The sequence below is a fragment of the Urocampus carinirostris genome, chromosome 13 (assembly GCF_059441175.1).
Source record: "Urocampus carinirostris isolate Australia breed hairy pipefish chromosome 13, RoL_Ucar_1.0, whole genome shotgun sequence".
In the NCBI taxonomy this organism is placed as follows: Eukaryota; Metazoa; Chordata; class Actinopteri; order Syngnathiformes; family Syngnathidae; genus Urocampus; species Urocampus carinirostris.
In genome coordinates this window covers 1,875,342-1,899,991 of record NC_142361.1, presented here as the reverse complement: position 1 = coordinate 1,899,991, position 24,650 = coordinate 1,875,342, and the positions used below count along the sequence as shown (strand labels likewise).

The 24,650-nt window shown below is 43.6% G+C and overlaps 1 protein-coding gene across 1 annotated transcript in view; it reads right to left on the bottom strand.

Annotated features, from left to right (window-relative positions):
• LOC148353475 (myelin and lymphocyte protein-like) overlaps positions 1 to 24,123 on the bottom strand; it is a 29,607-nt gene extending 5,484 nt beyond the window's left edge. Inside the window, exons 1-2 of the mRNA XM_088351261.1 lie at positions 23,963 to 24,123; positions 10,266 to 10,433 (exon numbers count right to left, since the gene is read on the bottom strand). Of these exons, the coding sequence (XP_088207387.1) occupies positions 10,266 to 10,433; positions 23,963 to 24,055 (261 nt within the window). The 5' untranslated portion in view covers positions 24,056 to 24,123. The remainder of the gene's footprint in view (positions 1 to 10,265; positions 10,434 to 23,962) is intronic.
• Positions 24,124 to 24,650: the final 527 nt, after the last annotated feature.

The following is a 24,650-nucleotide window of genomic DNA, read 5'->3' as shown; positions in this document are numbered from 1 at the left end:
CATTCAATACATGTACCATCATGAGTTCCCCTTTCACAAAGGTATTCAGTTTTTCATGTAAAAGAAAATTAACAGCTCCTATTTTAAATGCATTTGGGGAAATTCACTCACGTCAAGCCTGAAGTTGAACCCATTTCTGCCTGTTTCTTAAGCAAATTGGGTAACCACTTTGTCAACCCAGGCGGGGCTTCAATAATGACACTTTGCATTTTGGTAAAATGTAAGTTCAATGTTTTTGCCGAGCAGAAGTCCATCCATCTATTATCTGCACCGGTTATCCTCAGTAGGGTCCAAGGGTGCTAAACCCCATCCCAGCTGTCTTCGGGCAGTGGGTTGGACACCTTGAACTGGTTGCCAGCTAGTTGCCGAGCACACAGAGCCAGACAACTCACGAGCTAATTCACACCTAGGGACAATGTTATACCGACCAATTAACCTGACATGCATGTGTTTTGAATGTGGGTGGAAATCCCTGGAGGGAACCCACGCAAGACCCGGGAGAACATGCAAATTCCACACGGGAAGGCTGGTGGCTGGATTTGAACCCAAAAGTGAACTTGACTGTGGATCGAACCCATTTAGCATAGTATACAAACCACACACACAAAACCATCTGAACTGCAGTTGGTGTCAAATTTATTCTGGCAGGAGTCATTACTCTGAATTGTCAAATGTCTCGAAGCAACCATTTCAACACATCTCACATTTCAACCATACAAAAACCATCTGTGAAGTGCTGTCATGACTCACCGCACTGATTCGTGGCAAATGCTTCATAACACTGAACCATTTTGACACATTGATTCTCTTATATAGAAAGCTTCGTTTTCTCCATCACTACTTTTATTTCAAATCAATATTGTTTTTTTATGAAGAAAGCTTTTCTTTTACCAGTTGGAGGTGCTAAATGATACACAATCCTTTTAAGTTTTCCTATATTTTTTTTTCACTAGAAAAATTAAACTTAAAGTGGGCAAAAGTTATCTGCCAGTAGAACAAATAAAATGTCACTATGTTCTAACTCTATCCATCTACCTACTTCCTTACCTCCGTACCTACCTACCTAGCTACCTACTTTCCTACCTACTGACCTACCTACACTGGTCATATCCCTTGAGAGGGGTGACTGACAGCGAGACATACACAAAAACAAAGAAAAGAAACAGGAAAAAAGTAGCAAAAAGCACCAAAAATGTGACCATGGCCAACCCAAATGCCCAAACATCCAAACAACTTAAGCACCTCGGCACCCAAGTTGGGCATGCTTTTGTCTCTCCAGAAACGAGACGCAAGAAAGCGGCCATGTCACTCGGTTCAAAGTGACACAACACACTCTTCTATTCAACAGCAAGGCCCGACAGCTTTCACTGGTTTACCCCTGCCGCATAAAACAGGTGCCCTGCCCATCCCTTAGAACGCGTCCAAACAGCCCACTATCCCTACACAACACCTTTCCAATCATTCCTATCACCAACAAGAGCTCTAGCTTTCACTACATTTAGACCTCTATCCTGCAGTGCACTCATAACACCATCCATCCACATCAATCGCGGCCTTCCTTTTGGTCTCTTTTCATTTACTTCTGCTCTGTAGATCCTCTTCGACATTCGCTCCTCATCCATCCTCTCCATGTGTCCAAACCAACCGAGTACTCTCTTATCCACATTCTTCCTCAGTTCCACGACTACTCCAGTTCTGGCTCTCGCAATGTCATTTCTCAATCTATCCAATCTTGTCACTCCTAACGCACTCCTCAAACACTTCACCTCAAAAACATTTAATTTCCTTCTCAAATCTGCGTTCAGGCTTCAAGTCTCTGCACAATACATCATAGTCGGCACAATCACACTCTCATTAAGTCCTTTATTTACATTCATACTCATACTCTTGTTACTCGTCACTCTCTTCAGAGCACCCACAACTTTGCTTCCTTGATTCACTCTGTGCAATAACTCGCAGTCCATTCCACCAACTGCAGCCACATCACAACCCAAGTACCTAAAGCTTTCAACTTCTTCCAGCACCTGTCCATTCAACCTTATTTCCAACGCTATGCCCACTCCATCTCGTGAACACTTCATCACCTTACTCTTGCCAACATTCACACATAACTTTCGCCTATCACACACTCTTCAACTCCATTATCAGCCTTCTCATTTTTTTAATCAGAATCAGCCACAAGCGCTGTCATCTGCAAACAAAAACTGACTTAGCTGCCACACCGTTCCACTGTTATCCATCATCCCTACACATCTGTCAAATACCCTTGTATTAACCTCTCTCACCACACCATCCATGTACACATTTAAAAGCCAGGGCGACATCACACACCCCTGTCTCACACCAGTCAACTCAGGGAACCACTTACCTGTCTCACTCTCTACTCTTACACGTGCTCTGCTGTTCACATAAAACTTCTTTAATGCTTCCAACAACTTTCCTCCCACTTCATACATTACCATCACCTGCCACAACGCGTCTCTATCGACCCTGTCGCATGCCTTTTCCAAATCCATGAAAGCCAAACAAACATCCTTATCTTTTGGGAGGTGTTTTTTTTCCATCATGGCCAAGAGGTTGACCAGCTAGCTCACAAGTAACAGCTATATAGACACTAGCTGCCAGAAGGCTGGTGTCCCAGGATTTTCAGGGTGTGTGGAGCACTCTGCAATAATTTGGGAGCAAATACAAAGGGCAAGGAGAGAGAAGTGCCACCTCCATGTTGTGTGGCTGGATCTTGCCAATGCGTACAGGTTCGTCCCGCACCAGCTGATCAGCTTTGCCTTGGACTTCTTCCACACGCCAGACTGCATTAAAGGCATGGTGACCTAGTACTTTGATGACTTGCAGATGTGCTGTGCTCACCGGGACTTCACTACAGGATGGCAGCAGCTTGAAGTGGGGATAGCAATGGGATGTTCGATCTCTCCCGTACTGTTCATCGCAGCCTTCAAAATCATCCTCATCGGGGCTAGGAAGATGGTTGGCGAAGTGAAACTGACATCTGGCCGAAAGCTACCACCGTTGCGAGGCTTCATGGATGATGTCACCACAATTCTCCGGACAGAAGCATGCACATCAAGACTTCTGAAGAGGATTGATGAGCTTGTAGGCTGGGGAAGAATGAAGATCAAGCCATCTAAGTCCCGAAGCCTGTCCCTTAGGAAAGGTATCAGGGACGACCATACCATCTTCACTGCAGGAGGAGAGCAGATCCTGCTACTATCAAAGCAACCCATCTGTAGCCTAGGGCGCTCCTACACAGCAGACCTCTCAGACAAGCAGGTGGCAGAGGCTGTGAAGAAACAGCTTGCGGATGGCCTAGCCAGGATCAATCAGAGCCAGCTCCCAGGCAAATACAAAGTATGGTGTTACCAGCTCATACTATACGATCAGGTGATGTGGCCTTTGAAGGTGAGTGAGGTCCCTTCCTCACTGGCAAGCAAGCTGGATAGGCTGGCAAACTCTTATATTAGGATGTGGCTGGGGCTGCTAAGATGCCTCTCAGACGTGGGCCTCTTTGGTCGGAACATACTCCAACTGCCGCTGCATTCCATCAGCCTAGGATATAAGAATGAGCAGGGCTGGATGGTTTTGGAGTTGAGAGAGTCCTCCGATGATCTTGTTAGATCGGCGGGCACCAAAGTTCAAACAGGAAGAAGGTGGAAGGCAGAAGAAGAGATCGACCAGGCAATCGTCAGATTAAAACATCACAAAGTGCTCGGCAGGGTCCAAGTAGGGCGGGCAGCGACGTGCCCCTCTTTTGGTCAAAGCATTCCAGGCGGGAGAGGAAAGAGATGGTGGTGACCGAAGTGATCAGAACTGAGCAGGAACGACCTACCATCAAAGCGGTTTCCCAGCACAGACAGGGAATCTGGACAACTTGGGAAGGGGTCATGGACAGGACTTTGTCATGGCGCGACCTGTGGAAGATCCCTCAAGCCAGGCTCAGCTTTCTGATCCGGGCAACCTATAACACACTACCCTGCCCCCAAAATCTACATCTGTGGTTCGGCACTGATGCGATCTGCCCCCTCTGTAGTATCATCAATGCGAGCCTTCAGCATATCCACTCAAGCTGCAAAATGGCGCTTTCCCAAGGCCGCTACAGGTGGCGGCAAGATGCCATCCTAAAGAAGCTGGCAGAGGTAGTCAAAGGTTGCAGACAGAAGGCAAACAGTCAGCCATCTCCTCCATCAAATCACCTCATCGAGTTTGCAAGGGCTGGCAACAACATTCGCAAAAACACCAATGCCCCTCGCCCGCTACACTCTGGAAGGCTCCTCTCGCCCGCCAGCGAATGGAGAATGAAAGTTGACCTCAAAAGGCAGTTGCAGTTCCCCAGGGAGATCGCAGAAACATCATTGCGGCCAGAAATTGTGCTGTGGTCTGTAGCCAGCAAGGCGGTCCTCCTTGTTGAGATCACTGTCCCTTGGGAGGAGGGAATAGAGGCAGCATATGAGAAGAAACGGGCGAAGTACGAAGACCTGGCAGCCGAGTTCAGGGAGGCGGTCTGGAAAACAACAGTATGCCCAGTGGAGGTGGGGTGCAGGGGTTTTGTGGGCTCCTCAACCTCCCACTTGCTCAGAGACCTTGGATGCACAGGAGCTGGCAACCGGAGAGCAACTAAAGAGCTGCTGGCTGTGGCTGCGGAGGAATGACGGGAACTGGGGGCCTTCAAGTAACACCTAGGGCATCAGTGGGGTTGGCAGGGAGATTTCCCAGCCATTGCTCCGCCACCGGGAGATGTCCTGCGGTTAAAGGAGTGAAACATCAATGACCGGTGGTCCCCAGCTGATGACCCAATTAGGCCCAAGTGTTCAGGGCAAACGAGCATTCCACAGGCGCTGGAGGAGACACATCAGGCAGAATGCCCAGCAGGAAGACTACCATCCTGTATTTCCATTATTTTTTTTATTCTTTTTTCAAAATATTTCTCCCACACCTGTCGTACTGCAAACACCTGATCCATACATCCTCTACATTTCCTTAAACCACTCTGTTCCTCCACCACCACCTCATCTGATCTACCTCTTACTCTCTTAATCAAGACAGCTTACGGCACGGACAGCAAAATGATACCTCTCAAATTGCGACATTCATACTTATCAGCTTTACCCTTATAAAATGGTGCCACACATGCACTACACCAATCAACAGGAACCACACCACTTGAAAAGCATACATTCAACAAGCATAATAACCAGTCAATCATAGCCGTGCCACCTTTCTTCAAGCATTCAGCAGTACAACCATCCAACCCAGGCGCCTTCCCCCCTTTAATTTCTTTCGCTGCCTCTTGCACCTCCCAATTTTAGCTAACCTGCATTGGCTCCCTGTTAGCTTAAGATGTGATTTTAAGGTACTGTTGCTATTATACAAAATCATGCATGACCTTGCTCCCTCATATCTTTCAGATTTAATGTCCCCCTACGTTCCGGTCAAGAGCCTTCGCTCTGAAAATGCTGGTCTACTCGTGATCCCAAGAGCCAAGAAGAGATCCGCAGGTTCGAGAGCGTTCTTCATTTGGGCCCCGGTGCTGTGGAATGCCCCTGAGATTTGATCTGCAACCTCAGTTAAACTTTTTAAATCTTGGCTTAAAACACACTTCTATTCTATAGCATTTTAAAAAAAACTATATTTTATGACAGTATCTGTGTATAATTTGTTATTGCAACATCCATTGCAGCCTGGTCATCCTGGAAGGGGGCTTACCTCATGTGCGGTCCCTTCTCAAGGTTTTTCATTTGAGTCATGTTGAGGTTTTTGAGTTTTTTTCTTGCCCTCATGAAGGTTTTAGATCAGGGGATGGTGTAATAATAGTGGTTTGCAATAACCTGTGGTCTGTGCAGTCCTTTGTGACTCTAATTAAGGGCTATACAAATAAACATGACTTGACTTGGCTTTTTCACGTGTTTCTTTTTAAACAATGTATTTGCAAACATCAATTCATTTTCCACACATAACTCAATCAATTTCTTCCCACTCTCATTTCTTCCTCGTACTCCATATCTACCAACCACATTTTCAACCATTCCATCACCCACTCTAGCATTCACGTCACCTAGTATTACCTCTTTCACACTTGCCACAAACATGGACAAATCCTTAGAGAACTCTCTCTCTCCTCAGCACTTCTTTCTGAACCAGGTCCATATGCACTTATAAACATCCATACTTCTACACCCCAATTTCATCACGCCGACATCATCTCGAAGATATCTTTTTCCACTCCACCAGTTTTTCCTTTGCTTTCTCACATGCACAGCCACTCCTTCTCTAGCATGTCAACCCGTAACTCCAGACTTCCTACCATACATACCCCTAAACAGTAATTCACCCTTTCCTTTTATCTTTGTTTCACTAAAGGCTAACACATCAACGTTCCTTTTAGTTATCATCCTTTCAATCTCTTCTTCCTTCCACTCAGTCGCTTTACTTCCACATCCTCTCACCATTAGTGACCCTCTAACTTGGGTTTGAGAGACCTTCCGGTCTCACGCCCCCCTTTCTTTGCCTTGCTGTCCCTCAGGGAATAGAGAAGAGAGGATCCCTCCACTTTAGTTGCCTCTTACGACAGGTAGCGGACCACGATGGGATAATTATCACAACTCCCAAAGGGAGCCCCTCACCACAGAATGAGAAAATGATTTAAATCAGCAAAATTATGTGGGAGAGGTTTACTTAATTTGGAGGCCTGCCAATGCCAATGTCCAACTCATTTCTGAAGATTAGGATGACACTTTACACCAGGTGTATCCAAAGGCACAACAGTTGTGTGGACCTCGGAATAAAATAACTCTGTACCAAAAAAAAAAAAATCACGAAACATGCTGACTACAAAAAGCTAACTGAAAACAAATGCTGCAAAAATGTGAAGACACTAGAAGCTGTTTTAACGTAGCGCTTTTTTTACGGGACCCTGCGAGTCAAATGTAAATGCTACATTGGCAAACACTGCAATTCAAGCACTGCAACCCCATGACAGCGAGTAAATTAAGACTGTTCAAAGAAGGCCAGGCTGAATAGTTGGCCCTCACACTTTTTCAGATTACTAAATCTGTCCAGCTTTCTGAAAAGTTTGAACACCCCTGCTTGACACTGTCAACAACAGTGACCAAATGACGAAGGTGCTGAATCTGATTCATATTAGGAAGCTTCTCCTGCTACTGGTAACTTTGGAAACCAATGTTATCTGTTTCATGTGGGGGAGCAAACCCCTACCCCAAAAAGAAAACACCGGAGTGAGGGATGGGATCACCAAGGCTATATTTGATAAAAGATCCGCGATTAATGGTAATATTGTTCGATTTTAAACAGTCTCATAAAACAATATAGACTTTTAAAATATATTTTCCTGTACTACCTCATGAGCAAATAATGAGTAAGGGTGGGCGAATCAATCCAAATATCGATATTATCGATACAGAATGAGTACAGCTTAAGATCGATAATGTATTTTTAACCATCACTATAATGATGTTGTTTGTGGCTCATTAGAGTAAATATACATTATACCTTTCACATTAGATCCAGTTGTGGCTGCTCTTGATTTTATTTTCAAAATATTGTACAATGAAAGGAACCATATTTTCCGGACTAAACAGTTGTTGTAATTGAAGTATTGTATTAATATTATTTTTTACTTTTTTTAATGTTCTTTTCATCGTATTGTTCATTCTGTTATTTTTCAAAATATTGTGCAATAGAAGGTATTAAAATTGTCATGTTTTGTTTTATTTGTATTTATGTTACACAGCTGCTTTTTTCTTCATTTCTAAGCAGAAGGAATATATATATGTCTTTAACTAAGTTTTCATTCGAGTTATTTCATTAAAAAAAAGAATAGATCATTCTTAGGCGGCACGGAAGCTGAGTGATTAGCGCTCACGCAGTACAGTTCTGAGGTCATGGTTGCAAATCCAGCTACCAGCCTTCTTGTGCAGAATTTGCATGTTCTCTCTGTGAGTCTCCCCTGTTTCCTCCCATATTCCAAAAACATCCATGTCATGTTAATTGTCCAGTCCAAATTGTCCCTAGGTTCGAATGAGCAAGCAAGTAATCTCTCTGTGCGCCCTGTGACTGGCTGGCAACCAGTTCAGGGTGTCCCCTACCCCCTGCTCAGAGATAGCTGGGATGGGCTCTAGCACCCCCTGTGACCCTACTGAGGATAAGCATTTCAGATTCTGCATATAACTTTGTCTATACAATAATATAAACTAACACAAGGGGGCAGGGGTTCAATTATTCAATGGTAATGAGATTTCCCAGCAAAAAGTATTAGTATTGAAACAGTATTGATCAATACAACTCTGTGTTGTATATTTACTTGAATTGGATCCATACCAAAAATTCCACTATCGCCCATTCGTAATAATTAGTTTTTAAAAAGACAAATTGGATGAATGTTATAGTTGCTCGGCTGATCGCTGGAATAAAATGAAGGTATCGTACAGTGGCATGCTTTTGCAAAGATAAAATTGGGCAATTTCCTTCAGTACACGAGACAAGGTCGTACGCAGGGGTCTCCAACTTGGTGCCCCCCTAATATGGGTTATTATGATTTTCTAGCAAGATAATTTTTCTTGGTTGACTGAGTCTATTCAACGCTATGTTTATATGTGTATAACAGAGTAACAACATAGTAATAATATGATAAGTTATTTCAGAAATTTAGATAAATAAATTCCAGTTCCTAGGCCTAATGGACAGAAAAACATCTACTCAAGTATTGAAAATTATTTTCAAACAATTAAGAGAATAGAACGAGAATCTATTCATGTATTAAACACATTCATTTCATTCATTTATTCATCTTTTTTTGAGGGTTTTTATAGGAAATACAACAAACTAAATTCCAATTCATGGGTTTTATAAAGCAAAAGTTAGCCTTAGATGTGATTTCAAGGTTCTCTTAATATTATACAAAATCATACATGGACTTGCTCTCTCTTATCTTTCAGATCTGATTTCCCCCTATGTCCCGGTCCGAAGCCTACGTTCTGAGAGTGCCGGTCTTATGGTGATCCCAAGAGCAAAGAAGTGTTCTGCTGGTTCGAGAGCGTTCTCCATGCTGTGGAATGCTCTTCCCCCTGAGATCCGATCTGCAACCTCAGTGGAAATGTTTAAATCTAAGCTTAAAACTCACTTCTACTCTATAGCATATGAATAACCTGCTTTTCTCGTCGGCTCCAGAGCAGGGGAATGTATAATAATATTCTGAAAAATAGTCTGTGTAATATAGTGAAATAATCTGTGAAGCCCTTTGAGACTCATCGTGATTTAGGGCTATACAAATAAAAATGACTTGACTTGATATCTAGCTACCCTTTTATCTTTGTACATAGCTATCTTCCTACCCATTTAGCTATTTGGATAGCTATCTAGCTAACATTTTACATTTTTGGGCTAGTTATCAAGGTAAATTTTGGCCTCCCTTCTAACTAGCTTTCTATCTGGCCATCAAAGTTGTCTTCCTCAGTGTTGGATAGAAACTTTGTCACATAGACGTCGTCCTACGCTCCCGCAGCCTCACTCGCGCTGTCGCTGTCGCTGGAAGTCTCAGCCATTCCTGATTCTGTGCCCTCCTCTCCGTCATGCAGCAGACCGGCTTTTCGGAACCCATTGGTGATGGTGGATTTTTTGATGTGCCTTTCTTTTTGCATTTTGCATGATGAGGGTATGTTCACGCTAATTTGATTTATCCGCAAGCCAAGAAGTTGCAGTCTTCCTTGGCGCGTATATTCCACCATTATAATCTTACCTTTTGTACCCGAGCGCCGCTGGCGGCCGGTAGAAAAATTACATAAATTGGCCGCATCACTGAATATGCCGCAGGTTTGAACGTTTGGGAAAAAGTAACTGCTTATAGTCCGGAATTTACTGTTAGTTGGATTTTTAAACATTTTAGTGGGCTATCTGGTTTAAGATCAGGTAATTGTGTAATTTTGTAACTGTAATCCTGTGCAGTCCTTTGAGACATTTTTGTGATTAAGGGCTATATAAATAAATTTGACTTGACTTGACTATCTAACTACCTTTTAGTTTTTTACTTGTTAACCTTTTAGCCAACTATCAAGCTACCTTTTTAGTTACTTTGAAATCCATCCATCTAATATGTAAAACTTGGTGCTTTTTTGCGCTAATTAATACCACAAAGGTTTAAAGACCTCTGATCTAACACCAGTCTTCCCCTGCACACTGGCTTAAAAAGACACTGCACTTGAGTTATTCCTAAATGAAGCCAACCGGTGGCCTGTACTTACAGCTGCCATCCACGCTGAACTGTTCCTGTGACATCCGGTGATGAAGATGAACACCCACAGCAAAGTCATGACGAAGCAGAAAACTGACACGAACATGACCCAGCCCAGAGGATTGGGGGGCTCCACATGGGTGGACGCCACCAGGATCCACACCAGCCCACCTGTCATCTGCACAGGAGCCGAAATCTTATTAAGTAACCTTATCTGGAAACCTGAAAAATTCTGTAAATTCCTCATATCAAGCATGAGTGTAAACATCCAGTTTTTGGATGTGCGTGGGAAATGTTCCACTGCAACAAAATGGTTCAATCCATTTGATTCCTAGCACCACTTTTGATATTTAATTTTGTTGTATTACTGTAATTCTATTTTTTATATTTTGATAGTAATTCTGTATGTGTGTTGTATTACTGCAGTTTTATTTATATATATATATATGTATATATATATATATATATATATATATATATATATATATATATATATATATATATATATATATACTGTATATATATATATATATATATATATATATATATATATATACATATATGCAGTATTTCTGCAAGAGTATTTTTGTACAATTTCTATAATAAAAATTTTGGGTTATATCTGTAGAATTTTTGTAGTATTACTGGAGTTGTAATTTTTTTAGTATTTCTGTCGTAATGTTTATGTAGCAGTTTTTTATTATTGAATGACTGTATTTTTTTTGTGTGTGATATTTTCATTCTAGTATCTTTGTAGTATCCATCCATCCATCCATCTATTATCTTCCCCTTATCCAAGGTCGGGTCGCGGGGGCAGGTGCCTTAAAAGGGAAGCCCAGACGTCCCTATGCCCAGCCATCTCCTCCAGCTCATCCGACGGGATCCCGAGGCGTTCCCAAGCCAGCCAAGATACTTGAACTCCTCCATTTGGGGCAAGATCTCATCCCCAACCCGGAGGGAGCATGCCACCCTTTTCCGACTGAGTACCATGGTCTCGGACTAGGGGCTGATCCTCATCCCAGGCCGCTTCAAACTCGGCTGCGAATCGCTCCAGCGAGAGCTGAAGATCACGGTTCTGAGGAAGCCAAACGCACCACGTCATCTGCAAAAAGCAGTGACGCAATGCTGAGGCCCCCAAACCGAACTCCATGCCCACCAAGGCTGCGCCTAGAAATTCTGTCCATAAAAGTTATGAACAGAATCGTTGGCAAAGGGCAGCCCTGGCAGAGTCCAACCCTCACCGGAAATGAATCCGACTTACTGCCGGCAATGCGGACCAGACTCTGGCACCGGGCATACAGGGACCGCACAGCCCGGATTAAACTGTGCGGTACCCCATACTCCCGAAGCACCCCCACAGGGCCTCGCGGTCAAGTCTGGGGAATTCCGATCACTCCACGGTACCACTCTTACCCGCCTACAAACAACAGCTCAAGCAAGTTCCACCTACCAAACGTACCCATCTGACCTGGTCACCAGCTGATGTGGATAAACTGTGTTGATGTTTGGAGTGCACGGACTGGGAAGTACTCAAACACGGGAATTACATCAACGAGTACACGGACACGGTGTCGGATTACGTACATTTCTGCCAGGAGCTTTGTCTATCTACTACGTCCAAAACTCTGTACTCCAATTCAAAACCATGGTTCAACAAGTCCATCTGGAAAATGATCGTTGCCAAGGACGCCGCCTATAGACACAAGGACTCGGACCCCGACGCTTACCGCCAAGCGAAATCAGCGTTGACAAAGGGTGTTAAGGCCGCCAAACTTTCATTCCGCCATGGGGTAGAGGTACAATTCGACACTCAGGACTCCAGAGCTCTATGGTCAAACTTGAAGCTCATAACTCAGTACAAAGGACCAAAGAAGACTATTGGTAATGTGGACGCTACTCTACCCGATCAGCTCAATGACTTTTATGCCTGATTTGACAAGGACAATAGTAGTACTCCAGTGCCAGCCCCGGTGACCGAGGAAGACAATCCTTTGATCATCAGTGAAGAGGAGGTAAGACATGATTTCGGGAGGTTGAAAGCGAGGAAATCCCCAGGCCCCGATAAACTCTCACCCCGCCTTCTCAAAGATTGTGCTTCTCATTTTTCCCCTGTCTTTACTGGTATTTTTAATTGGTCTTTGAGTTCAGCTACTGTACCCTCATGTTGGAAGCGCGCCACAATTGTACCGGTCCCGAAGAAGAACAATGTCTCATGTCTGAACGATTATAGACCCATAGCACTCACGTCCGTGATCATGAAAACTTTCGAGAAGATCGTATTGAAATTCATGAAGTCCTTTCTACCATCGAATCTAGATCCGTACCAATTCGCGTATCGTGCTAATAGAAGTGTAGATGATGCAATTTAAATTTGTATTTAGAGATTCTAAGTCATCTTGAGCATAGGAAATCATACGTTAGGGTTTTATTCATAGATTTTAGTTCGGCTTTTGACACTATCATTCCTTCTACACTACTTTTTAAACTTCTTCATGACCTCAATTTTCCAGTTTTATTTTCAAATTGGATTTTAGATTTCCTTCTCAATAGAGTACAGTCCGTTCGCATTGGTGAGAAAGATTCATGTTCTATTGTCCTCAACACTGGTACGCCTCAGGGATGGCCATTGTCTCCAACTTTGTTTTCCCTATTCACTCATGATTGTCAACCCAATTCTGACCATTCACTATTCGCTAAATATGCAGACGACACCACGGTTACTGGCTATATTTCAAATGGAGACGAAACTGAATACAGAGCAGAAATTGATTCACTTTCCACCTGATGTCATGAGAGTAATCTGTTATTGAATGTAGGTAAAACTAAGGAGATAATAATATATTTCCGTAATAAGCCTCCCCCGCATGTGCCACTGTCAATTAATGGTAGTGAGGTGGAACTGGTCCATTCATTCAAGTTTCTGGGTACTTACTTTTCAACTGACCTCACATGGACTGTCAATGCTACTGATATTCTAAAGTCAGCCAGACAAAGGCTCTACTTCTTTCGTCAACTCAAATCATTCGGAGTCCGTCAATCCATTCTAGTCAATTTTTATCGTGCTATCGTTTAATCCGTTTTAACTAGGTCAATCACAGTTTGGTTTGGTCGCGTCAATCAGAAAGAATTGTCAAAAATGGAATCAGTAGTGAGGACGGCAGAGGAAATAATAGCTACTGGCCTCCCGTCCCTGTAAAGTATCTACATCGATCGAACTAGAAAACGGACATTAAAAATTATAGACGATCCCAGTCACCCTGCTCGCAAGTACTTTGATTACCTGTCGTCAGGTCGCCGTCTTCGCTCCATTGCGAGCAAGACTACACGTCTTAAAGAGAGTTTTACCCTTCCACTATCCGTATGTTCAACGGGAATTGATTAGGTTTATGTATTATGTATAGTATTATTATGCCAACGGCGTTCCTCCGACCTATTCTACTCTAGTCTTGTTATTTAAATATTCTTTCTTTTTAAACTATTCTATATAATTACCTTGTATTATATACTACAGTATATTTTTTACTCTACTCTTTTTATTCTTTTAAATCTATTATTTTATCATTATTGAGTGTTCACGTGTCAAATGATTTCTTGTATATATCATGTTTATGGTCTATACTGGCTGAATAAATAAATACAACAACAAAAAACACGGTCGAATGCCATCTCCAAGTCCACAAAACACATGTAGACAGGACAGGCAAACTCCCATGCACCCTCAGGGACCCTGCACAGTGTGTAGAGCTGGTCCAGTGTTCCACGGCCAGGACGAAAACCACACTGTTCCTCCTGAATCCGAGATTCGACCTCCTGGCAGACCCTCCTCTCCAGTACCCCTAAATAGACCTTACCAAGGAGGCTGAGAAGTGTGATTCTCCTGTAGTTGGAACACACTCTTTTTAAAGAGGGGAACCACCAGTCTGCCAGTCCAGAGGCACTGTCCCCGATGTCCACGCGATGTTGCAGAGGCGTGTCAATTATGACACGCCCACAACATCCAGAGCCTTAATGAACTCCGGGCAGATCTTATCGACCCGCGGGGCCCTGCCACCGAGGAGCTTTTTGACCACGTCGGTGACTTCGACCCCAGAGATGCGAGAGTCCAACTCGGAGTCCTCCGACTCTGCTTCCCCAGAGGAAGACGTGTCGGTGGGATTGAGGAGGTCTTCGAAGTATTCCACCCACCGATTCGCAACGTCCCGGGTCGAGGTCAGCAGCGACCCACCGGCACTATACACAGTGTCGATGGCGCACCGCTTCCCCCCCCTCTAAGACGCCAGATGGTGGACCTACTGGCGTATACTACTTTTGAAGTATAAAGCGGCCCTGGCCTCTGCAAAATCAGCCTACCTTTCAAAGGTGATTGCGTCACAAAAGAACCACCCCAAGGTCCTTTTCGACACTGTAGCATCGCTCACAAGGCAACAGACTATCCCAGATAGCTCCACTCATTCTGCCCACGACATAATGGTCTTCTTTACTAAGAAGATCCAAAGCATACAGGAAGAAATTGATAAAGACAGTATTAATTCAACAAATACTAAAGCACTCAAATCTATAGATGCACGACATGGTGGCTGTCCAGGGATTTTGTCCCGTTTTAGGGAACTGTCACTCGATAATCTTAAACAGATGGTGAATACGGCCAAACCGACGACTTGCCAGTTCGACCCGCTTCCAGGTTCACTTATTAAAGGTCTCTTTGGCGTTCTTGCACCTTCAGTTTTAAATATTTTAAACACATCACTCTCCTCAGGTGTAGTTCCAGCCGCTTTTAAGTCCGCCGTCATTAAACCCACACTGAAGCGACCCAACCTTGATCCAGAAAACTTATGTAATTATAGACCTGTGTCAAACCTACCGTTTCTTTCTAAAATACTTGAAAAAGTAGTGGCACAGCAGCTGAATGATTTCATGTCCGAGAACAATCTCTTTGAATCAATGCAATCAGGATTCAGGGCTAACCACTCTACTGAGACAGCTCTGATTAAGGTAACCAATGATCTCCTACGGGCAATGGACTCGGGCGCATCATCACTTTTGCTGCTGCTGGACTTTTGCTGCATTTGACACAGTGGACCATAATATCTTGCTAGAACGGTTGGAAAAATGGATTGGTCTCTCATGGAAACGTCGTATTATGGTTCAGATCCTACCTCTCAGATAGGACACACTGCGTTAAATATGGCAAATTGACATCTGAGCCATTTAATAATAATAATAATAATTTCCTTTGTATTGTCATTCTTTGTAACAATGTACACAGTTTAGTGTTACTTGTGGTGTTCCGCAGGGTTCAGTGCTTGGCCCCCTTCTCTTCAGCATTTATATGCTTCCACTAGGTGATATTATTCGCAAGTATAATATCAGTTTCCATTGCTACGCAGATGACACTCAACTCTATCTCCCGATGGAGGAATCTGCCACACTAAACTGTGGAAATTTGGAGGCCTGCCTCACTGAGATAAAAGAGTGGATGTCACTCAATTTCCTGCGTCTTAACTCTGAAAAGACTGAAATGTTAGTTATTGGTCCATCTAAGTCCCGTCCCTGCCACATCACACAGAGCGACTCACTTAAAAATTTAGGTGTCATTTTCGACCCCGATCTGTCCTTTCAAACACATGTAAAGAAAATTACTAGACCCGCTTTCTTCCATCTCTGTAACATTGCTAAAATTCGTCCTATACTTTCTCAGTTGGATGCGAAAATCATAATTCACGCGTTTGTTACCTCCCGTCTCGACTACTGTAATGCACTACTTTCCGGTCTTCCGATGACCAGACTCAAGAGTTTCCAGCTGGTACAAAATGCTTCAGCGAGGCTTTTAACAAGGACAAAAAAGTACGATCACATCACTCCAATTTTGGCTAACCTGCATTGGCTCCCTGTTAGCCTAAGATGCGATTTTAAGGTTCTCCTATTACTATACAAAATCATACATGGACTTTCCCCCTCATATCTTTCAGATCTGATCTCCCCCTATGTCCCGGCCCGAAGCCTTCGTTCCGAGAGCGCCGGTCTCCTAGTGATCCCAAGAGCCAAGAAGTGTTCCGCTGGTTCGAGAGCGTTCTCCATCCGGGCACCGGTGCTGTGGAATGCTCTTCCCCCTGAGATCCGATCTGCAACCTCAGTGGAAATGTTTAAATCTAAGCTTAAAACTCACTTCTACTCTATAGCATACGAATAACCTAAACTTCTTACATGTAATCACTTGTGAAGCCCTTAGAGACTAATTGTGATTCAGGGCTATACAAATAAAATACTTGACTTGACTTGACTTGGACCAGAATTTCCTTAAAGCCGTTCGGAGTTCGGCCTCTATGGGCTCACCAAACTCCTCCCATGCCCGAGTTTTTGCCTCGGCAACCACCGAAGCCGCATTCTGCTTGGCCAGCCGATACCTGCCAGCTGCTTCCAGAGTTCCACAGGCCAGGAGGGCCCGATAAGACTCTTTCTTCAGCTTGACGGCATCCTCCACCGCCTGTGACCACCAATGGGTCTGAGGGTTGCCGCCGCGGCAGGCACCGACTACCTTACGGCCACAGCTCCGATCAGCTGCTTCGACAATGGAGGTGCGGAACATGGTCCACTCGGACTCAATGTCCCCGTCTCCCTCGGGACATGGGCAAAGTTTTGCCAGAGGTGTAAATCTAAACTTCTTCTGACAGGAGACAACAGACCCTCACAACACGCTTGGGTCTGCCAGGTCGGACCACCATCGGAGCCAACTCACCACCAGGTGGTGATCAGTTGACAGCTCCGCCTCTCTTTTCACCCGAGTGTCCAGAACATGCGGCCGCAGGTCCGACGAAACGACGACAAAGTCGATCATCTAACTACGGCCTAGGGCATCCTGGTGCCAACTGCACATATGAACATGGTATTCGTTATGGACAAACAATGACGGGCACAGAAGTCCAATAACAAAACACCACTCGGGTTCAGGTCAAGGGGGGCCGTTCTTCCCAATCACGCCCCTCCACGTCTCACTGTCATTGCCCACGTGAGCGTTGAAGTCCCCCAGCAGTACAAAGGAGCCCCTAAGAGGCGCGCTCTCAAGCACACCCTCTAAGGACTCCAAGGAGGGTGGGTACTCTAAACTGCTATTTGATGCATAAGCACAACAGTCAGGACCCGTACCCCCACCAAAAGGCGGAGGGAGGCTACTCTCTCGTCTACTAGGGTGAACCCCAACGTACAGGCGCTGAGCCGTGGAGCAACTAATATGCCCACACCGGCTCTGCGCCTCTCACCACGGGCAACTCCAGAGTGGAAGAGAGTCCAACCCCTTTCGAGAGGACTGGTACCAGAGCCTAAGCAGTGTGTGGAGGTGAGTCCGACTATATCTAGTCAGAACTTCTCAACCTCACACACCAACTCGGGCTCCTTCCCTGCCAGAGAGGTAACATTCCATGTCGTCGCGCCAAGGACCCCTCCCTTGGCCGCTGCCCGGCTCTCTGCGCACCCGACCCCTTTGGCCCCTCCTACATTAGTGAGCCCATGGGAAGAGGGTCCCACGTTGTCCTTTCGGGCTTAACCGGCCGAACCCCGTGGGCAAAGGTGCGGACCCCGCCTCCAGGCCTGGCTCCAGAAGGGGGCCCCGGTAACCCGCGTCCGGGCGAGGGAAATTGAGGACCAATGTTCTTTCTCATCATAAGGGGTCTTCTGATCTGCGTTTTGTCTGGCCACTCACCTAGGACCTGTTTGCCATGGGTGACCCTACCAGGGGCTTAAAGCCCCCGACAACATAGCTCCTAGGATCATTGGGACACACAAACTCTTCCACCACGATAAGGTAGCAGATCAAGGAAGAGCTTGTAGTATTTCTTTATTATTTTAATATTACTGTGGTTGTATTTTTGTAGTATTTTTGTTGTTATATTTCTGTAATAATATTTTTGTATCATAGTATTACTGTAGTTGTATTTTTGTAGTATTTTTGTTGTAATATTTCTATAATAATATTTTTGTATCATAGTATCACCATACTAGTATTTTTGTAGTATTTCTATAGTATTTCTTTATTTTCTGAATGGAGATATTAGGTCCCTGTTTTTAAGCACTAAATTTGAAAAGTAGGTTTGTTGTAGTTGTAGTATGTTTGTGGTATTTCTGTAGCAGACACACAAAGGGACATTAGGGACAAAGTTGACACCCCAAAAACATATCATTTGAGTAATATATTTGCTATTATTTATATGGTCATTATATTTTTACAATTTTTGTTTGGCGGGCCCCATGTGACCGGCCACTTGGGGCCCTGCGGGCCGTTGTTTGCCCACCCCTGCGGGAGGTGCTCAGCACCCCCAAAAGGTCTGAACCCAAAATTGCCCCTGATATAAAGCTTAACGCCTAATTTGAAACCCTAGCTGGTAACCTTAAAAAGGCATTAAAACCCCACTTTGAAACAGATGCCCTGATTTCAAACCCAAGTGGAAACCAATATTCGGTGTGTTACTGAGTAAAAGAAATAGTTACAGTAACTAGTTACTTTATTTATAGCAGGGGTCTCCAACCTTTTTCAAACGTTGAGTTACTTTCTGTTACTAATTAGCACATAGGGCATCAACTTTAGTGTAAATTTCAGAAATAGCAACTTAGCTAGATGGCTTGCTAAAAGGCTAAAACGTAGCTTGATAGTTGGGTAGAAAGGTAAACAAGTAAACAAAAAGGGAGCTAGATCGGTAGCAAAAATAGTAAAGGGCCAACTAAATAACCAGATAGAAAGCAGAAAAATCTAGAATAGCTAGCTAGAAAAGGTGTGCTAGGAATCAACTGGCTTGAACCATTTCATGGCGATGGAGCATTTCTGACACTGAGTTGTAAGATCAAAGCGGCGATGCCACGAGCGGCTGCTTTTTCCAGCAGCTGCCCTATTGTTTTATTGTCTGCTCCTATCTTCGGTGTTTTTTCTTCACGTTTTGACAACTACACTATGGATTACTTCTATCCTATGGACATGGGTTTTAGCGCATAAAAATGCGTGTATTCAAGGAATCAACTCCTTGCCCTGAAGAATTCTCGTGCCGGCGTGATGAAGGGGCCTATCGTGGAAGAAGAGCAGGAGCTAGCTAAGCGGCTAGCGGCGTTATAAGTCATCGGTAGCATCCGTAATCATGGTAAATGCGAACTCACGACCAAATCAGATCATCGAGTGCTGGTGGAAAACATCGAAGCACACAGGGAGCGCAGTTGCTGTGTTTTGCGGAAATGTGGCTCACGTTTAGCATTCCGGACGCTAACGTGTAGCCACCCGGAGCTACCCGGAGCTATCCGGCTTCAACGGTGCTATACAGAGACACGAAAGCCGGGGGGAATAGGAGAGGAGGCGGACTTGCTAACATGAGGTGGTGTATCCCTGGATTTTCACATAGAAAAGATTTCCATCTGCCGCAGGGATGTCGAACTTTTGGACTAGCGTGACGTCATCCACTCCGCTACAAGCACCCCCAGGGCATCATGTTAATCTGTTAATAAACAACGGGGTAGACTGAGGAAGTGTGAATTTCCCTACGGGGATGAATAAAGTATCTATCTATCTATCTATCTATCTATCTATCTATCTATCTATCTATCTATCATTTTTGTCTCGTTTTACTTTTTTCTTTTTTTTTTCTTGAGATTTTCATCATATTTAGGCCTATTCTGGCCTTTATTATGGAAAATTGAGTTTTATAAATGCTATAACTTCGTGGGTTGCTTGGCTGGTTAGCCCCATGCTTGAAGTGGGCAAACTAAAGGTTGAGACACTCCATATCCGTTTTGTGTTGTTTCTTCAACCCACTCAAATATTTCCTTCTCAATTTCTGGGTAATTCCTGGTCCAACATGTTATATTTGTTTTTTCAGGAATGGTGTACTACAAAAATCCTGTTACATTCCCTCATTGAATGTATTGTTTTTGTATAAGCCATGCCACCTCCCCATACGCTGCCCACCATTCTCTACTGGTGACACGCTTGAGAAGGCGCCACCGTAACTGTATCAAGTTTTTCGGAAGTGAAGAATCCATTCTTGCCTTCTTGTTGGTATTGTATTCAGCATTGTGTTCTGGCATAATAAAGATTTTTAGTTGCTTCATGAGCATAGGTGAAAACGCTGAAATGCAGTTGACATTGTATTCCATGGTCTGTTTTTGAAAGTAGCGGAGCAACGGGCCAAGTTCTAATGACAGTTGAGTTACACTTTATAAATAATGTGGTAAGTATATAGTTATCCGGCAGTGTGACATAAAGGCGTTATTTTTTTCAGTAACGCCTACTGTAACTTATTATTTCTGCTGTTACCGTTATTGACTGTCAAAAGCAATGCGTTACTTTGTCAATTACAAATCATTATGTTGTCTCATGTTAAGGCTAGCAGTACGGCGGCGCAGTGGTTAGCGCTTGTGTGACACAGTTCTGAGGTGATGAGATGGAACGTCCTGTGTGGAGTTTGCATGTTCTCCCCGTGCTTGCGTGGGTTTCCTCCGGCCGCTCCGGTTTCCTCCCACATCCAAAAACATGCATGTTAGGTTAATTGGCCGGTCCAAATTGTCCCTATGTGTGAGCAAGTGAGTTGTCTGTCTCTGTGTGCCCTGCGACTGGCTGGCAACCAGTTTGGTTCCCCTGCCCATTGCCCGAAGATAGCTGGGATGGGCTCCAGCACCCCTGCGACCGACTGAGGATAACCAGTGCAGATAATGGATGGATGAATGTTAAGGCTATAAGAATGTCGGAGCAGTCTTCTTGAAAATGAGCAGCTGTCAGTCAACTTTTTGGCATATTTTTTTTTACAAACTACACGCAAATGTGAACGCGGCTCTCGTCTAAAATAACACAAAACAATGTGGTGCGTGTGCGATGACGTCAAACAGTGGACAACGTCCTAACATAATATCACGGCTAAGAGCGCTATCAAATTTACAATGCTTGACATCTCACTTGGGGGAAGCTAGCGTAGGTTCCTGTGTCTTTGGGATCTTAGGATCTTCAGTTTTAAATATTAATATATCGCTATCCTCGGGTATTGTTCCTGTAGCCTTCAAGTCTGCCGTCATTAAACCCACGCTTAAGCGACCTAACCTTGACCCAGAAAGCCTAGGTAATTATAGGCCAGTGTCAAATCTGCCATTTTTTGCGAAAGTACTTGAAAAGGTCGTTGCACAGCAGCTAAATGACTTCATGCCAGAAAATAACCTTTTTGAAACTGTCCAGTCAGCATTTAGGGCAAATCATTCTACTGAGACAGCCCTTGCTAAAGTAACCAATGATCTCCTTTTAACAATGGATTCTGGTGCCTCATCAATGTTACTGCTGCTGGATCTCAGCGCTGCTTTTGATACGGTCGACCACAACATATTATTGGTTCGTCTAGAACGCATTGGTATCTCAGGAACTGTACTCTCGTGGTTTAGGTCCTACCTGTCAGACAGGATGCAATGTGTTAACTATGGCAGTCTGACCTCTAAACAATCTAATGTCCCTTGTGGTGTTCCTCAAGGCTCTGTACTTGGCCCCCTTCTTTTTAGTATTTATATGATCCTGCTTGGTGACATTATCCGCAAGTATAATATTAGTTTCCATTGCTATGCAGATGACACTCAACTGTATATGCCACTGGAAAAAACTGGACATTTAAGTTTTAGAAATCTGGAGGCTTGCCTTACTGAGATTCAAAGATGGATGTCAAATAATTTTTTACGCCTTAACCCAGAAAAAACTGAAATGTTGATTATTGGTCCAGCTCACTGTCGTCAGTTGTTTTCAAACACTACCCTGAACCTAGACAAATGTAATATCACCCATAGTGACTCGGTCAAAAATCTAGGTGTTATATTTGATCCTAATCTGTCGTTTCAGTTACACGTGAAAAATATTACTAAAATAGCTTTCTACCACCTCCGTAATATTGCGAAGATTCGTTCGATGCTGTCCCAATCAGATGCAGAGATTTTAATTCATGCGTTTATTACTTCTCGGCTTGATTACTGTAATGTATTGCTTTCTGGTCTCCCGATGTCTAGCATTAAAAGTTTGCAGCTGGTTCAGAATGCGGCAGCTAGACTTTTGACTAAGACCAAAAAGTTTGAGCATATTACTCCTGTATTGGCCAACTTGCACTGGCTCCCAGTCCACTTAAGATGTGACTTTAAGGTTCTCTTATTAACATATAAATGTTTGCATGGGCTTGCACCCTCTTATCTCTCCGATTTGATTTCCCCCTATGTTCCTGCACGGAGTCTGCGCTCGGAAAATGCCGGTCTACTTGTGACTCCGAGAACCAAGAAGTCTGCGGGCTCGAGAGCATTCTCCATCCGGGCCCCGGTGTTATGGAACGCCCTGCCTCTGGAGATAAGATCTGCAACCTCAACGGAAGTTTTTAAATCGAGGCTTAAGACACACTTCTATTCCAAAGCATATGATTGATGCCCACCTCATATTCTGTTTTGTCCTGTCTTTTTCCGACGCCTGCCTGGCTGATACGAAGGAGAAGGATGATTTGGGATGGGTCAGCGGACCGGCGTCTGACCTGCAGCATGTCAACCCATGCATTTACCGGCTGGCAGAGACGGGAGGCAGCGTCGTGGCCGTCATAGACTTTCTGGACTGGTTTGCAGGCTGGGGTTGATGTCATGCACTTTCCGGACATTTTCAACATCTTACCTTATGTTTACTATTATGTGTACAGTAATGCTAATTGTAATTCACCCTGGTCATTCCTGGAAGGGGGATTACCACATGTGAGGTCCTTTCTCAAGGTTTCTCTTTTCTCCTCACACTGAGGTTTTTGAGTTTTCCTTGCCCGCATGCTGGTTTAAGATCAGGTAATTGTGTAATTTTGTAACTGTAATCCTGTGCAGTCCTTTGAGACATTTTTGTGATTAAGGGCTATATAAATAAATTTGACTTGACTTGACTTGACTTTAAACACTAATAGAGACAGAGAGAGAGGGATGGAAAGAGTTAGATAGAGGGATCGTATAATTACTTCATATCGTTTTTCTGTTGACTTTTGGTGTGAACAAAATATTTGAAGTGCAGTTGCCTATTTCTACTTGACCAGTTGTCTCCGGTTGTGAGAACTTGATTTATTTTCTTTTGCACTGCTGTTTTAAACGCATATTTATTTTTGTACTCTTTACTTTTGTTGCTTGCAGATACTTGAAGTACAGTAGCATAGGTCTACTTGACCAGTTGTCCCAGTTTGTAAGATTTAATTCATTAAACATATTTTATATTGTTTACTACGGATTGTTATTTTATTATATTGTTTAATGTTTATTTGTTTTTGCACTTCAAGTGTAGGATAAGTGTGTTTCTGGTGAGGTGCAATAAATATAAGAGGGTATGTCTGTTCTTCTCTATTCAACTGACTCGAATGCTTCTCAGAAATGTTCTAATTCTTTAATGTCAAACAACTCATTTTTAAAGTAACAGAATTAGTTACTTTCCCTGGTAATAATCTTTTTTTTTACTAAAGATTAATTCAATTACTAACTCAATTACTTTTTGTAAGAAGTTGTGAGTAACTATAACTAAATACTTTTTTAAAGTAACGTACCCAACACTGTTACTAAATAAAGTAATTGTGCTGTAACAGTCGGCGTGTTTGTATTGAAGCATCTGTGGACTGCATGGAGTCAGTAAATGGCTGTTGTCAAAAGAATTGAAGATAACGGAATTGAAGATAGGGACGGATGGCGTCATTGTTAAAGGTAACTCACCAGTTCAGGCATGTAGAACATATCTGGAACGGTCACGCATATTGACACTCCGCTGGGCAGACTTCCCATGGACTGTGTGGTTGTCGCCGCCATTCTAGAATAGTCTAGATTTTCTCTCTGTCCTGGCCGATGGGGGACTGAAGAAGCAGCGAAGGGGTTGAATTGCTAGCAAGGCTAATTTAGCCGCCCAAACCTGTTCCGCTATTGTTGCGGCGTCCCACATCCAAACACACGCCCTCTTACTGTTCAGTGAAATTTTGTGGCCCCTGGGCATAAGGCAAGCCAGGTGGAATATGGCTATTGTTTGTTTTGACACACTGGATATAAATCCCAATGCTGTCTGGCCTATCTGAATAGCTTTTCTTTGGACTGATTAGCATGAAAATGCAGTGAAAAGTATATATAAAACTGAAATATAAAAAACTGAGGGGGGAAAGTATGAAAACACACTAAATTGTTACGATTTTGGGTGATGTACTGTTTCCTCTATGTGTTTAACTTTCTTAAGTGTAGAACGCAGATAAACAACAAGCCAAACTCTCTTCAAGAGCAAGGGAACAAGCATACTTGCTCCTCTAATAATGTTTAAAAATATAATTCCTCAGCAATTAACAAAGAATGGAACTGTAAATAAAACAAAGGTACATTTTTAACATGAGTGTTTGACATTAGACCTTAATGTGAACAT